The sequence below is a fragment of the Papio anubis genome, chromosome 12 (assembly GCF_008728515.1).
Source record: "Papio anubis isolate 15944 chromosome 12, Panubis1.0, whole genome shotgun sequence".
Taxonomy (NCBI): Eukaryota; Metazoa; Chordata; class Mammalia; order Primates; family Cercopithecidae; genus Papio; species Papio anubis.
Genome location: NC_044987.1, coordinates 16754439 through 16770956, shown reverse-complemented (window position 1 = coordinate 16770956; position 16518 = coordinate 16754439). Strand labels below are relative to the sequence as shown.

General features: G+C 52.4%; 1 protein-coding gene across 1 annotated transcript in view; it reads right to left on the bottom strand.

Moving 5' to 3' along the window:
- DSCAML1 (DS cell adhesion molecule like 1) overlaps positions 1 to 15585 on the bottom strand; it is a 364654-nt gene extending 349069 nt beyond the window's left edge. Inside the window, exon 1 of the mRNA XM_021926590.2 lies at positions 15357 to 15585. Within this exon, the coding sequence (XP_021782282.1) occupies positions 15357 to 15582 (226 nt within the window). The 5' untranslated portion in view covers positions 15583 to 15585. The remainder of the gene's footprint in view (positions 1 to 15356) is intronic.
- Between the last annotated feature and the right edge of the window lie 933 nt (positions 15586 to 16518).

Genomic DNA, 16518 nt, shown 5'->3' with positions numbered 1-16518 from the left:
AACCACTCCGCTGCTTGTTTAAAGAACGTTGCAGGGGACCCAACTTGACCTCAATTTCCACAACTTTATAGGATGGGGGAGGGCCCACATCCGGCCATATTAATATTCTTGGCTTAACTCTGAGCCGAGCCTCCGGGGAGAATATACCAGGCAGCTCGTTGAGGATGGCCATTAAGCCTCATTGGTCAGAGCAATTCACATCGTCTCATAAAAAGCTGTGATGAAGCCATTAGCAGACGTGCTGGAAAACACATTCGTGGGCTTCTTGCTGCGGTGTCAGGAGCATCCTCTTAGCAGCAAATGCATTTGCTGTCCCCACCAGGCACTGCACTCATAGCAGCTGAAAGACACTTTCTTGGAGAAGGGAGCCACATGGCCTTGCCATTCTCCTCCTCATGCTGCCTACTCTTGTGACAGTCACAAAATTGGTGGCCAAGCAAGTCTGCTCTGCACAGGACCCTTAGAAGCTCTGGAAGCATGACTGACTTGCTGTGGCTAGAGTGTTCCCCAAGAGCATGAAATCATGTCATTTCACCAGGCAGCAAACTGAGGCTCAGGAGGTTTCTCTTAGAATACACACTTAGCAGGTCCCACTTCCAAGATTCTTCTCACTTTCTGAAAGCCTTCCTTACTGACATCCATTCAGCAAATATTTGTTAAGCATCTTCTATGTGCCAGGCACTGTTGCTAGGGACTTTACTTATATGACTTCTTTTAATTATCCCAACAACACTAAAACATAGGTACTATCAGTATCCCAGTGTACAGATGAGGAAACTAAGGCACTGAGAGATCAAAGCAACTTACTCAAGACCACAGAACCAGTAAGTGAGGGCACTGGGACATAGACTTGGGCAATTTGACCCTACAGTCTCTCTCTTAACCATTCTGTGATGTATGACCACAGCATAACCACTGCAATAATAAAGAGGGGATTTTCACCTCCCTCAGACACAACTTGGCCACCAACTTCCATTTTCAGCTGGCCAAGAACACACAGGTGCACACACACATACATGCACATACACGACATGCATACTCCTTCCTGGGAGCGATTTCTGTTGGATTCTGGGCATTTCAGACAATACCTTGCTTTTGGGAACAGGGACATTGCTCGGGGGTCCTGGGTGCCTCCTGAGAAACCTAGTTAATCAGGCACTCTCACCCTGGCAGCTTCATGGATTTGGGAGCCAAAAATCCATCACATTACAGAAAGACTCTATGGTGCCTGTAAATGGACTTAGGAAGCCGAGAGAATCCCTGACAAGGAGGAATTCAGGAATTGATTCATGTGAGAAGGTAAGTAAATTCTTAAGGCTAAGTATGATGTAGCCCTCTGTAATGACAATACCTCCAGCAATAATAATAGCCACCACTGACTTCATTGTTAACTACAGGCCAGGTTCTGTGCCAGGTCCATTCTAGATACTGTATTTATATTATACAGATATTATATTTAATCTTCATAATTCCCTAGGGGGTGTTATTGTTATTATTTCCATTTTACCGATAAGGAAATTAGGACTCTGAGAAGTTCACTAACTTCCCCAAAGTGCTACAATGTGCAAATGCCAGAGCTGAGGCTAGAACCCAGTTTTGCCTTGCCTCAGAGCTGGGGAATGTACCTCCTGCTCTACTGCAGAAACTCCATGGAAGACAAATCAAACCACAGAACATGGTTTTTCAGGCTGGGTACTTTCCCCAACCCTTCCTCCACCCCAACCGTATTCCAAACACACATCCCACTCTCCTTCTCTAGTGGCTGGAAATCCATTCCACTCTCCCTGCCTCCTGAGACGGCCACTTCCCAGGCCCCTTCTGCTCCCTCCAGGAGCATCAACCACAATGACAGCAGCCTTCCTGCACTCCTGGGCCTTGGATCTTGCCGAAGCCAAGGACACAAGGTTCCCAGCAACTACAAATGGGTAGATTTAATTGATGAATTGACTGGGATTGTCCAGCCACCTGTCAGGACTGATGAAAAGGCAGATTTATAGCAAAAGGCAAGGAGCCTCATATATCTCCCACTGTGGGATGTGAGCTTCTGTCTTCTGAGTCTGGGGGAGCAAGGGAGGATTAGACACACCATTCATTTCTGCGTACGGCTCTGACAGTGCATGGCCATTATGAAACATCACCCTCAGGTGTAAAACAATAGCATTTTGCACTTACATTGGGTTCATATTTTACCATCGCAAGGCACCTGTCAGCTCAGAATGCAGAAACCCTTAAATAAGCATTAATTTAACCTCGCCCTACCTGCCAAGAGAAGGGAGTGAGCAAACACATAAAGAGGAAACTGAGGCACAGACCAGCAAATACCTCAAATCTCTGCTATGTGCCACATTGAAGGCTGGGCATATGGGCAGTGGGTAAGCGGCCACAGAAGCAATGGGTGTGTTCAGAACTCCAGGGAAAGAAGTGGGAGTAGTAGGAGCCTGATGTCCTCACTCTGGCCTCATGGAGTTTGGTGTGGCCTCTACAGCAGGGGCTTCCCCACCTTCTCAGACTCATTTGAATCTTCAGAGCAGTGACAAAGCCCCAGCAAGCTCCCAGAGGGGCCCCAGACCCCTGCCTTGAAGTCTGACAGAACTACCTCCCCTCTGGGGGTTCACCCCTCACCTGCTGTGTGACCTCAGGCAAGCCACTTAGCCCTCCTGAGCCTCCTTTACAAAAGGGCAGGATGTGATTGCACCATCTTAGCTGCCTCCCAGAGCTGCTGAGAGGGTGGAATGGAATAGGGCAGTTCTTGATTCCCCATGAGGATGTTCTAATATGAGATGGGGATTGTTCACTCTCCCTGAGGGGTCGAGGGTGCCTAAGGTTACTACAGGGATGAAAGGGCACAGCTCCACCCTGCAGCCCTGCAGAATTCCAAGCCCTCTCCAAACGCTACTTCCTCTCACCTGACTCCTGCACCCTTCAGTGTCCTCCTTCCCCAGTCATTTCTGATCCAGGGACCAGAGAAGACGTTCATCGCCTCAAGAGATTTTTACCAAGCACCAGCCGCGCTGCACCACAGTATCCCAGGTACGGTGGGAGGCATCAAAGACAAGGAGAATTGCTCCACCTTCCAGGAGCTTATAAAGGAGATGGGGAACAGGAGAGGAGGTTAAACAATAGCACCTGGCCATGCGTGAGGCCAGCTGAAAGCACTGATTTAGCCAAGAGCTATGGGGAGGGAAGGGGAAAGTTATTCAGCAGCCAGAGAAAAAGCGTTGGGAAGAGATAGGAGCTGAGCTGAGCTGGAAGACCAGGATAGGTGGGGTGACAAGGGGGGGCACTCCCAGAGAAGACAGCCCAACAACAGTGGGTGAGGCATGCATGTTAGGGGGCCCTGTGGAAACCTTGCAGGCTGGAGCAGTGGGTGGGTTTGGGGAGAAGAGGCGAAACCAGCTGGATTGGGTTTGGGGAGAAGAGGCTAAACCAGCTGGGTTGGGTTTGGGAGAAGAGGCTGCAAAACCAGCTGGGCTGGGCTTGGGGAGAAGCAGGCCAAACCAGCCGGGTTGGGTTTGGGAGAAGAGGCGAGTAAACCAGCTGGGTTGGGTTTGGGGAGAAGAGGCGAAACCAGCTGGGTTGGGTTTGGGGAGAAGAGGTGAAACCAGCTGGGTTGGGTTTGGGGCGAAGAGGCGAAACCAGCTGAATTGGGTTTGGGGGGGAGAAGAGGCGAAACCAGCTGAATTGGGTTTGGGGGAGAAGAGGTGAAACCAGCTGAATTGGGTTTGGGGAGAAGAGGCGAAACCAGCTGAATTGGGTTTGGGGGTTGGGGGAGAAGAGGTGAAACCAGCTGAATTGGGTTTGGGGAGAAGAGGTGAAACCAGCTGGATTGGGTTTGGGGAGAAGAGGTGAAACCAGCTGGATTGAGTTTGGGCCTCAGTGGTGGAAGACAGTGGGGGTCAAAGGCAGTGGGGGATACTTGGAGGTTTGCAAGCTTGGGAAAGCAAGGTTTGAGGTGTCCAACAGTCCCTGACAGTGGCGCCTGAGGTTATCCAAGTCCTTGTAGTCCTCATGTCTAACTTCTGTGGCATTTTGGCTGGACATCTATTTCCCTAAAATCTTATTGGCCTAAGGGTGTGGAGTCCCCAAAAGAAAGGAGACTAACATTTATGGAGCGCCTTCTTGTGCCAGGCACCAGGCTTGGCCATCTAATCCCCACACAAAGGTATGAGGCAGAGGGCCTGTTAGCCTCATTTTAAGGGTGAGGAAGAGGAGGCTGAAGGAGTCGACATCTTCTCCAAGATCCTACAGCCAGGAAGAGACAGAGTCAAAATTCAACCAGCTCCAAACCCGAGCTTTTCCCATCACATCATTGAGTTCAAAGTTTGGGCTCTGACAAAGTTTCCCCTCATGTCTTCTCTCCAAGCTGGTCCCAATTTGGAAAGCAAATCCCCTGACAGAGACTCCTCCTTTCCCTTCCAATCTCAGTCACTCCCCGCAGCTCTTTCTTCCCTCTGCAGACAGAACCAGGCATATTTACCGAAAGAAAGAAGAGGAGGGGGAACACTTCATAAATAGAGAGACACTCAGATCAACAGCAAAGCTTCTTCTGGTTAAAGGGGGAAATGGATTTTTAATAGAAAATGGAAGTTATGGGCTTGGTTGTCATGTGACAGACGCCCAGCCTTCAGCCCATTTAATCTTCTCTGCCGTTTAACATTGAGCACCACCCCGATGCTGTGTTTCGTAAAACAGGCTCCAAATTGCTAGGAGATTAGAAGTGTGGAAATAGCACAGCAATATTTTTAAACCAGAAATCGCCCCCAGGCATTTGGGCTGCCTGCCCCCAGGGTCACCGCTGAAACCTAAGTATCCACTGCATCAACTCGCTTGCCAGCCCTCCACCGCTTGGGTATCAAGATTAGTTTTGCAAAGGGAACTTCAGCCCCATGTATGTAACCCCTGGGGCTCCCACCCCACCTGCCTGTGTGGGATGGGGGTGTCTGGCTGCAGTGGGAGGAGCTGGCTGACTGAGGTTGCTCTGAGGTGCACACTGAATTACCCCCATGTCATCATCTGTAATCATTGTAAAGGACAACCTGAGGGGACTGAAATCTTAACACCTCGCCACCTCCACTGGGAGATGAGTCATTTTGTTCTCTTCCTTTATGATATTTACTCGTCTCATTCACTGGACTTTTCATCCAGGAGTATCTGCCAGCGCTGGGACCCCTGCAACATTCCCTCAGAGACAGGCAAGATCCTTCAAGAGGCAGCCTCACCCGGGCATGGCAACCATTTGTAGGAGAGGTCGTGGATCTTCAGGGGAGCAGGGGGCAGGGGACAGGAGGAAGGGTCAGGGCCAAGGGGACAGTAGGTATCCTCTCCTGTGAGGGCCATTAGCTTCCTGAGGGCAGTGACTGTCTAGTCACCACTCTGTCTCCTGGGCACATACTAGGCACACAGTACAGTGGTGAAAAGCCCACCCTCTGGTACCAGGCTCCCTGGGTTTGAATCCCTACTCTGTCACTTACAAGCAGTGTGTGTAACCCCGGGCAAGATTGCCTCTCCTTTCTGTGCCTCAGTTTCCCCATCTATACAAAGGTGGTGACAATATCTACCTCAAGGGTTATTATGGTTGGATGAGTTAATACATATGAAGAACTTGGGACAGTTTTTGGTGTATGTAAGTGCCTGGCACCACCTAAGTATTTGTGGCTGTCGTTACAAGCATTATCATTATAGCAGGCAAGCAGTAAGTATTTGTGGGAAAAGTGAATCATTGTGCAACAAATATTTACTGCTCACCTATGATGATAATAATAATAACCTAAAACTGTCGTTCTCAAACATCAATATGCATAAGAATCACCTAGAGAGCTTGTTAAAAATGCAGAGTCTTAGATAACAGATTCACCAAGTCTGTCATAGGACCAGAAATTCTATTTCTGAGACTGGTGTTCTCTGTCTCTACTGAGAGTAACAGTACTTCGGAAAAGTAGATTTGCCATCCTGGACTTCTGTATTTCCTTTCCCAATGACAGACAATTGTCATCTGCTTGGCTGACAAGACCCTACCACCACATTAATTAACTTAATTTGGCAATCAAGATAAGCAAACAATAGTGGTAGAATCAATAGCAACAGAGCATTGCAGTAGCCACACAGCTTTTGCTAACTCCCAGGCCTTACGCAGAGTTCTTCATGCAGATGTGAGCTGGAGAGTTTTCTTGGATTGATTTGCAAGGTTGATTACTTCACTGTATTTCCACACAAAGGTTTTCATGGGAGATGTATTCTGTGCCCTCACTCTGATTGTTCTCATCCCAGAGGTGAAAAAATTGGGTCCAGAGAGGATCAACCAGTAGGGTGATCCTCCCACCAGCTCACCCACCAAGTCCATTCAAAACCCAGAGGACGACCAGCCAGACGGTGTCTTGCTGCTTCACTAAAAACCTTTTATGTTGCATCCACATCTTGGAAATAGTGTGAGCCCAGACCCTGGGAAGGAGAAGGTTGAGTCTCCCAGACAGCATCAGAGCATGTACCAGGCAGCCTGAGCTGGTACAGTCCTTGGACAAGAGGGAGCAGCGGGCCAAGTCTTATGCTCTCTGCCTGTGATGTCCACCCAATCTGGTACACCTGCTCCACCACTACCTTCCCCATCACAGTGCCTTGTTTGTTTGTTTGTTTGTTTTGAGACGGAGTGTCACTCTGTCACCCAGGCTGGAGTTCAGTGGCACCATCTTGGCTCACTGCAACCTCCACATCCCAGGTTCAAGACATTCTCCTACCTCAGCCTCCTGAGTAGCTGGGATTACACGCATGCACAACCATGCCTGGCTAATTTTTGTATTTTTAGTAGAGATGGGGGTTCACCATGTTGGCCAAGCTGGTCTCGAACTCCTGACCTCAAGTGATCCGCCTGCCTCGGCCTCCCAAAGTGCTGGGATGACTGGTGTGAGCCACCACGCCTGGCTTCATCATTTCTTTTTAGCATTTGTTCTGTGCCAGGCATGGTGGGAAGCCTTTTTCTTGCATTATTGCACATTTAGTTCTTACAACAGCTCTTGGATGTAGCTACTGTTCAAGACCCCATTTTACAGATAGGAAGACAGGCTCTTAGGTCGAATAATTTCCTGGTGTTGCACAGTTCATAGTGGCAGAGCTGCATTTCACATCTTTATGCCAGGATGTGTGGCTCAGCAGGCACGTGACAGGCTAGATTGAGACCATCCCCACAGTGTGAGCACACTGTAGGGGGATTTTCTGACAAAAGAGAGCAACTGGGGTATGATAATTCAGAATTATTTGGGAATCTCCCTGTCATTAGACATTCCATCCCTCCCCCAACTAAATGTCGGCAGCTCCCCACCCTAGTCATTGAGATGACCAAAAAGCACCCCCACTTCCAATCCCCATGCAAAGCACAGCTCACGTGTCCTCCCTGTGTCCATCAGAAACACGGGTGGTTTTGGTGTTTGTTTTTAAGATTCTTAGCACAAACAGGGTTTCTGTGACCAGCAACCAGAAACCTGCGAGGTCCAGTGGAGACGCAGCTATCCTTCAACCTCCAAGGCCCTGCGCCATCAGCTCCAGGAGAAGTTATGAGCAACAGCTGACTGTCGGACAGACTCTTTAATCTTCCAGCCCTTTCTAGACAGGGCCTGTCAAAGGAAGGTCCCTTATGGCCAAAAGTTCTTTCCAGGGAGTCGGCTCAGACAGCACAGTTGTCCCCAGAGAATCCTAGATTTAGATTGTTAATGCTTGAGGGACTTAAGAGATTATTGTCCAATCTCTTCCATTCACAAGGCCTAGAGAGGTGGAGTCATTTACCCCAGGGACATAGCTCACCAGCATCCCAGCTGGGGCTACAGTGCTGTCTCCAGTGTTCTCTCAGTTCTGGCCACCCTGCTGTCAGAAAACTAGCCATTGCGGAACTCAGGAGCACCATGAAGCACTGAAACGACGTCATATGAGGGTGTATCAGAACAACCAGGGATGCTGCGTGTCCAGAGGAGGGGCCTCAAATGGGCAGGACATCTGCCTGTCATAGTCACAGGGCTGTCAAGTGGAAGAGGGCTTTGCCTTGCTCTGTGTGGCTGAAGCAGTGACATCAGGACCAGTGAGTAGAAGGTCTAAGACCACAACAAGGTTTGACTCATTCTAAGGGTGAGCTCTGTCATAGTCAGAGCTGTGTGGCCAGGAAGGGGCTGCCTTGCAAGGAAGGAGTCCCTGTCACGGGAAGTACTAGTGCAGAGAGAAAAAGACACCGGGTGGGAAAGCTGCAGAAGGGGTCAACCTCTGATTAGGGGACAGATTCCACAGCCTTAAAGATGCCTTCCAACCCTGCAAGACTTTTACCCAAGGTGATCACCTGAATCTCCCTCTCCCACCCCCAACGCAGGGGTCCCAGACTCTCTCATACCCCATGACTGCGGGAGGGTCACCCTAGAAGCAGGGTGTCCACCAGCCTTGACGCGGCGAGTTTTCAGGGATTCCAATGAGTGCTGTGACCTTAAATGGGGTCACATAAGATGGGACTGTGCTTACTGCTCTTCCCACAAAAACTGTGGATTCCCTGCAGGGAGAATGTCCCTTCGGGGGAATTGGTCCAGAGGACTATGGACTACACTTGCATCTAAGAACCTTGGAGGGGGATGGGAGGAGGGGAGCAGAGATAGGCTTCTTCCCACTCCCACTGCCACTGGGGCCACAGGGGATCTGCCAAGTTTGCTCCAGGAAGACTATTGCCAGCCTGGCTGTGCCTCATCAGCTGTTCCCCATGATGCTGAAAAGCAAAGCTAGGAAAATTCTCCATATGTTGGGGCCCGCGGAGGGGGAGACAGCCACAAACAGCTGTGAGACCTTCATCGTTCCTGTATGATGAAATGACAGTAATTATGCCTCACATTTCAGCAGAGCATTCATAAGGCTAAAACGGGTTTGCTGTGGTTTTTACATGTGTGTGTTCATATGTTGCCTCATTTCGTATACAAAGCACTGTCACATGATGTACATTTTTGTGCCCCTCATTCTTATTTATGCACATATAGAGTAACAACTGCTCTGTAGGATAGCCAGGACGGGTAATTTTGCCCATTTTACAGATTACAAAATAAAGGTACATGAACCATTAGGCAACTTGCCCAGGTAAGACAGGCTGAGCTTTGTTTTTTAGGCCCATGGATAATGTTCTTTCCAACACACAGACACACACACACTCACACACACATGCATGTGTAAACACACATGCATCTCTTTATAATCAGTTTAATGGATATGCAACTAACTAGCATTTGAATAATTGTTGTTAATGAAGATGGTGACCTTGGAAACTGTCGGTGCAAGCATCATGTAGAGACAGGGCACAGGGAGTGGGGCAGGGCAGCTGAACAAACGAGGGGAGTAGGAGCTGGAGTGGCATGGGTGGTCCCCAAGGCTAATGCCATTCACGCTAAAGCAGCACCCGACAAACATCTGTTTAACAAGGCACGCAGGCTGTGGAGCCCACACCCTCCCCAACATGTCGGATCCCACAGGCCATGGCCTGCCATAGGCAGTACTTGACCTCTGGGTCACATGCTGCTTCCCTGTGACAGACTGGGTCATGGAGGGAAGAGAAGTTTCAAGGTCACAGGCTGCCAAGAGTGTTCTCTGTATGCAAAACTGCCTGCAAAACAGAGGTTCATCTCAGCAGGGAGAGACACAGAAATACATCCAGCAACAGTTATGAGGGCTCGCTTTGTGAGGAGTGCTTACACAGGCTTTATGGCATGAACTCCAGAATAGTTCTTACTCTGGCCAACCATGGTAGAGATTTAACAACCAACCCCAGCCTTCCTTTGGCAGATATGAGACCAACCTTTGCCTCACCTCAAATCCAAGTCTGGAGCCAACCTAAGCCTTCTCCGTCTCCACTGATGGCCAGGGGAAGGGAGTGTGCTGGGCACCCAAGGGGCACTCAGGTGCCCACATGGCCTCAGCTATCTTACTGAAGGAGTCCTACATGCTACCCAACTAGGTGATGGATGCAAGGAGTTGACGTCCCCTGTCCTGGCCACTACTCAGTCTTTCTTATTGTTATAAAGTCTAAGCCAGCTGGCTTGGCCAAAAATGTGGCTGATTAATTAAACTGCTTAAGGAAGGATCTGATGACGCATTCTGGAGAGGGGGCAAGGAGAGGAAGGTACAGGCAATGTGGAGGAAAAAGTATAGGTTTAATGTTTATTGAGCACTATGTTCTGGCTACTTGATATGCATTATTTTCTTTAATCCCATTTCAAAGCTGGAGAAAGTGGGGCTCAGAGAGGCCCAAAGTCACATGGCCAGTAAGTGCAGAGCCAGGATGTAAATGAAAGATTTGCCTTGACTCCAAATTTCTACCACGCTAGTGGGTTGTAAACTTTTTTATTTTTCATTCTACTCCAATATATGAAACTGGAGAATGAATAAAAGCTCTGGTTGAAAGAATGGCAGTGAGAACAGGGCAGGTGGTGCTTGAAGCTCTGCCCTCTGGCCCTCCCTGTCTCTACCTCCATCCATCCCCTGAGGCTCCACCTTACCCCTTAGGCCTCCATACCACATCCTTTGGAAACCTTTGTGGACTCCGGTGGGCCAGGCCCCTTCTGGATCAGTGGATGTGCTGAAAAATACTCTGGGAAGGCTTTGGAGCAGCACCTGCCATGGTAGTATCCTCTCAGGGCCCTGGAAATGCAGACAAAACCACTCCCGAGGCCACACTCCCACTGCAGCATCCCAGCTGGCTCGCTAGGAGGGGCCGCTCAGCTCTCCTGAAGTGCTCACTCCTCAAGCATCGCTCCAGACTCTTGACACGCCCTTCCCTCAGTGACCGCAGTGCCTGTCCTCCCTCTGCCCTGCCAGAACCAACCCACATACCTGAAGCTGCCCTAGGAGAGGTGGAATGAGAAGCTGGTGCTATTTCTTTCATCCCTCTGAAGCCACAACCACCTCCCAGGCTAGGTGTTGACAAACCAGGAGGGTGAAAGAACATTCCGCCTCACTTCATACCCCCATGCCATCAGCCACTGCCTCACCACCTGCTGATGGCAGCCCTAGGCACCCAGTTCCCTGCATTCTAGGGGTGCACCCACCAGGAAGCTAATGCAGGCCCTGGATTTCCATAGCTAGTTTGCCCCTCCCTTCACCCTCTTCTTCCTGCAGCATGAGAGGCGCAACCCACATCCCAAGTTGGGTCTACTTTACGATGTCTTGGCCCATTGCTACCCACCCTGCTCCAATATCCCCAGTGCCACTGTCTGTCCTTGGATAGGGGTGGTGGGAGCTCTGGGGCTGCCTTGCCAGATGGTGAAGCCAGTGCTGAGCACTGGAGGCACATATGGGAGGCAACAAAATCTAGGAGACAGAAGCATTACCAATACCAGCCCTTCTCCCAGCTCCGGCCCCACCCCCTTCCATGCAAGGAGGAAGCCACTGCTGGCTGCTACTGAGGTTGAGATCAAGATGCTACTCACAGAGGGCACAGCTTTTGGCCTGGCTAGGTGAGCATACAAATCCATATGCAGATTATATGCAAATCTGGGGTGTGCCCTTGGGTTCCTGGCGCCCTACCATCGCTGCTGCCTGTAGCTCACACCCTATTCATGCACCTGGGTACCCGCTAGAATCGACTGGGCTGGGAGCTGAGAGAGCGCTTCAGGAACTAGGGGATATTTTCTTGACTACTTCAGAGGTTGCCCAGAAAACAACTCCTCCAAGATCATGGAGGAAGGAAGAACCTCCCAGCCTGGAACTCATATCCCTGCAGAAAAGCTCTCTGAGCATCTGCCCTCCCCTCTCTTCATCTACAATTAAATCATCCCTCACCAGCCAGAGCAGGGTACCAAGTAAGTGGCAAGGATGGAATTCTAAGACACAGAGAAGGTCAGCAAGGCTTGAGCTCTGCACCTCTCTGTCATAGGCTAACAGCCCATGGGGTGCTCTGGGCAGACCTTGGCCCTGTGTTTGGGGGCTCCCAGCCAGCCTGTTGGGGGCCTGCTTCTCTAGCAAGCTCTCCCTGGGCCAAAGCCCTGCCTGCTTGCCCACCTCCCTTCTGATCCTCATCCTAAGAAAACTAAGCCTCTCTGGCCAGTCCCCTGGGATCTGTTCAACTTAAGCGCTGCCTTTGGGTCCACTGCTTACTTGCTTTTTGTTTCTAATTGAGCTCCCCATTCCACTGCAGAAATATATTAAAGGCAGCTGGCTTTGATGCCCAGAAAAAAGAAGCATCAGAAAGGCTTGTCGGGCATCATGGCACTGCCAATCTCCCTCATGTTATTCTAGCAACCGGGGTCTCTCTGCCACTCACCCCCTCCCCAGTATTCACTGGCCCTTCACCTCTCTCCCCTAAGTTGTGTTTGCCATTTCAAGATTTTAAAAACACATTTCCCCATCGCCCCCCCTCCCTTTTTTTAATTAGACACTGAACAGAATGTTGGAGATTTTCTTAATGGCCTGACGAAGGCTTTTAATTTGGTCTTCTCAAGAGAGAAGAACCATGAGTCCCCATCGGAGAAGTTGGGGTGGGAAATGAAAAAATCAATGCAATCCATTATTTTGGCTTTTAGAAAACAGGAATTTTAGTGCTGGGGAAGCTTGTTCTTTTACACAGTAAAAATGCAAATGCAGGCAACACAGATGCTGGCACGCTGGATGGAACAACGGAGAGCGCCTCGCCGGGGTTCATCCGGCTGCCTAAACCTGGATTTGTTTTGGCAATAATAAGGCAGTTATTGGAGACTTGATAACCGATGATTAAAACCCCTTCCCAGTTTAGTTCTAGGGAATCGGTCCGAGCTCAGGCATCATTTTAAAAAAAGGTATTTTGAGAGGAATGGAAATAACAGAAGCTTAAAACACATTCAATAACTGCTTAATTCCATCCAGAGGATGCTCCATCTCATTCTGTTTTCTTCTCTCTCTCCCTGCCTCCTCCCGCTCCTCACAGATGGACGTACAAATTATTGCAAGAGGATATTGTTTTCTGTAACAGGCTCGAACATTCACATTTACATTTTCCTTGGTGCCGCGGGGGTGACTGGCAACGGGAGAGAAAATACACCAAACCCCATCTTTCTTGCTGTCTCCGCATCACATCTTCCCCGAGCCGCCTCTGCCACCCCCTACCACGCCACCCCAAGCAGAACAGGCCCCGGGGACCAGCCTGGCACCTAAGACCCAATTAAGGCACCAAGGAAAAGAAAGGCCTGTCTGGCGAGGTGCCCTGGCGCCCAGCAGACGCTGGAGCCTCTGAATCGCAGGGGCACCAGGCTCTGCAGACCCAAAGGCCACTGAGGGGCCGCCACAACTGGCACCTCCCGCCCGCTTACAGGTCCAAGGCCACTGGCAACTTCCCTCTCGAGTTGGACAAGATTTTGCCCCTTGGCTGTCCTGTTGCCTTCTGGGCCTTTCTGCACCCCCACCCCCATCTGCTCCCGCCCTATCAAATAGCTCGGCTTCATTTATTAATGCCAGGCTCCTGGAAGGGGGAGGGGAGCGTCCTTCCGGTATTTGCTGAGGGGCCTCCTGCAGTCCCGGGGAATGGGCTGTCCTGGAAGATGTCTCCAGAGAGTGTTGTGGAGGCATGGGGGAGTTGGGGACAAAGCCGGGCTAGAGTGTGGCAGCGGCTTGGGCCTGTGCTTTCTCGCCTGACAAATTGGGAAAGGGGATGGGGGTTGGAGAGAGAGCTATCGAGAGAGAAAGCCGCTCCTCACCTTATGTATTTTTAATATTAATGTAATTAAAGCTGCGAGCCGAGCCAGCCTGCGGGGGCGGAGGGAGGCAGGAAGAACCTGGGGAGAGGGAGACTGGGGTTCGGGGGTGGGGCTTGAACAGGAGGCAGGCTTCTTGCTCTGCTAAGGTAGGATGAAGGAGTGTGATGCGGGGGGCAAGGGGTTAAACAGCAGAGACCAGCCTTGGTGTGTAACCCGGGGGGACCCCACTGGGCCTGAAAAACTCAACTACTTTGTCCACGATTTTGGATGCCACCCTTCCTTGTCCCGCAATCCGATCGCGCAGTAAATGCCATGCCAGCAGTATCTTGGCCTTGAGTCTAGCTTTGACCCGGCGGTATGTACAAATAAGGGTTATCCTCCTTCCCCCAGCCCGCGGTGTATCGCAGTGGGCTCCGGCAGGCTGCAGACTCCAGACCCCTGGAGCACCAGCAGGGCAGGGCTGGAACCCTCCCCGGGCGCCAACGCTCCGCTGGAGTGCCCTTCCTCATCGCCTGGGGGTCAAGAGTTGCCGCCCGACCACGGCAACAGCCGGGGCAAAGGAAGAGAGAAGCCGCCCCGGGGAGCGAAGGAGAAAAGTTAGAGGGCTGAACAGGTGATGCTGAGCTTGTTGGAGCGTGTGTGCTCTACCGCGCAAGGGCGCGGAGTTCGGCCGCCTCATCTCCCGCCATCTGCGCTCCCCGGGGCACGTCCTCTGCGATAGCCTGGAAGCCCGACTACTTGCGCCTGCCTGGTCCCGACTCAGTGCACAGGTGACTTCAGTCGGAAATGTCTGCCCTCTTCCAACCTCCTGGTCCCGGCTACCTCGCGGATCAGGTACGCTGCGCCCCAGCCACAGGTCTGGACATGCCGGCCACCTGGACCCACCCCCAGCAACCCTCTCTCTCCAGGAAGAAGGACACGCCCCCCAGCCTGAAGACTTGTCCCCAGGTCCAACTGGCCAGGCGCGGAAGCGGAGAATCTCGCACCTTGGGGTGCGCTGCCCGAGGTGGCCACGGTGGCGCACCAAGCCGGGGCTAGCGCCCGGGGCAGAGGGGTGAGGTGGGGCCGGAGGAGGGTGACCTCTGGGTTTGGAGAACAAACTTGCTATCCGAGGGACCTCCAGCTCTCCGGACTCTCACTATCCCCACCCTGCCTCCAGCCAATGCGCGGATAAGCGCCATGCGGTGCGCCAACATTCGCGCCAGGGCTGGGGTCCGCGGCAGGAGAGGGGCGCACGCACATAGCGGAGACATCAACCGCCGAGTCCGAGGCCCGAATAAGCGAGGATTCCTAGGTCAAGAGTCACGGCCTGAGGAACCCTCGACTCGGAGGGCACTCCGGGGTCCCAGCGCCACCAAACCGCAGGAAGCGGGCAAGGGGCTGGGGGAGGGGTCCAGGGCAGAACTGCCGCCCGGCGGGGAGCCGAGAGATGAGGGGCTCCTTCGCCACCACCCCTACGGGCGTGCCCCAAAACGGCAGACGCGGGTGACTGGCGGAGCGGTCGGCAGCTGACTCTCACTCGGCCCCTGTCAGGGTGCCTGCCCCGCCCCGCTGCGCCCCACCCGAGGCCTTGCACCCCGTTGGTCCCCCCAGGCACCTGGAGCCCGTCAGGCACCCCGCCTCGCCGCCAGCCGCGCCACCCTGGCCCCGCCGCCTCCGCTGCCCAGCCGCCCGCGCAGGTCTCACCTTTGTGTAAAGAGTCCAGGAGCAGGAGGAAAGTTACCAGCCACATGCCATAAAGAGGCCCTATTCTCCGGGGAGGTGGTCCTGTGGCCGGCCGTGCGGCAGCGCCTCTCCCCCGCTCAGCGCGCTCCCAGCCGCCCGCACTCCGCGCCCCGCTCTCTCTGCTCCTCAGCCCAGCGCTCGGCTGCGGCGGCGGCTCCTCCCTCCTCGGCTCCCCGGCTCCTGTCATCCGCGGGGCTGGGCTAGGCGGCCGCTCTCCCCGCCCCCCCGCGGCACCCCGGGTGGTGAGCGCCGCGCGAGCGCGGAGCCCAGACGGACCCCAGCCCCACAAGCCCAGGAACAGGGGCGGCGGCCCGGGCCAGAAGGCCCCGACCTGGCTCCGCTCTCTGAGAAGCGAGGGGTCCCTGTCACCCACCGACTTGGAGCCTGTGGTAGCACACAGGCATGTGTCATCCATGTGCCAAGAGCCTGCCATGCCTCGGCCAAGGACGCCCGGTTTCTACTGGCCTAAGTCACCTGGGACACGAGCTTCCTGCCTCTTTCGGACTCAGCTTACCCCCGGGAGGAGCATGGATGCTCTGGGTAGAATCCCAGGCTTTTTAGTGCTGTCTGATGCTACTCCCCACCCCAAAGTTCGTAGCTGCCCTTCCAACCCCTCGTGACTTCCGCAAGCCTGCCCTCCGGAGAGCCCTAGATGAGTCCAGCCACCCCCTGGCACTATGTTCAAATTTTCCTCAGCACTTGGCACATTGTGACTATTTAAACAATTATTTGCAATGAGCAGTTTAATGTCTACTCTACCTATGTATCTTCCTTCTTCATCTTCACCTACCCACCCCTATAGCTTTCTTGCCTGACAGAAATTGGCTTATTCCTTACACTCATCTTTATGAAGTTGGCATAGAATAGGACTGGAGTGAGGGCGTCTTCTCAGTGACCAAATGAATGTTGAGAACCTGCTGTGTCAGGCACTGGCTCAGGCACTGGGGACTCAAGCATGGCTGAGCCAGGTCTGCTGTAAAAGGTCAATATGGTTGGAAAGCCCTCCTTTTGTCTTAATTCGAAAATAAGAGGGTACATAGAACCCAGAGAAGGGATCTAGGTACCCCTGAGAATGGCCCGTGAGCCAGGACTGGAGCTCCCTTTGCAGGCTCATGGAAGCTGC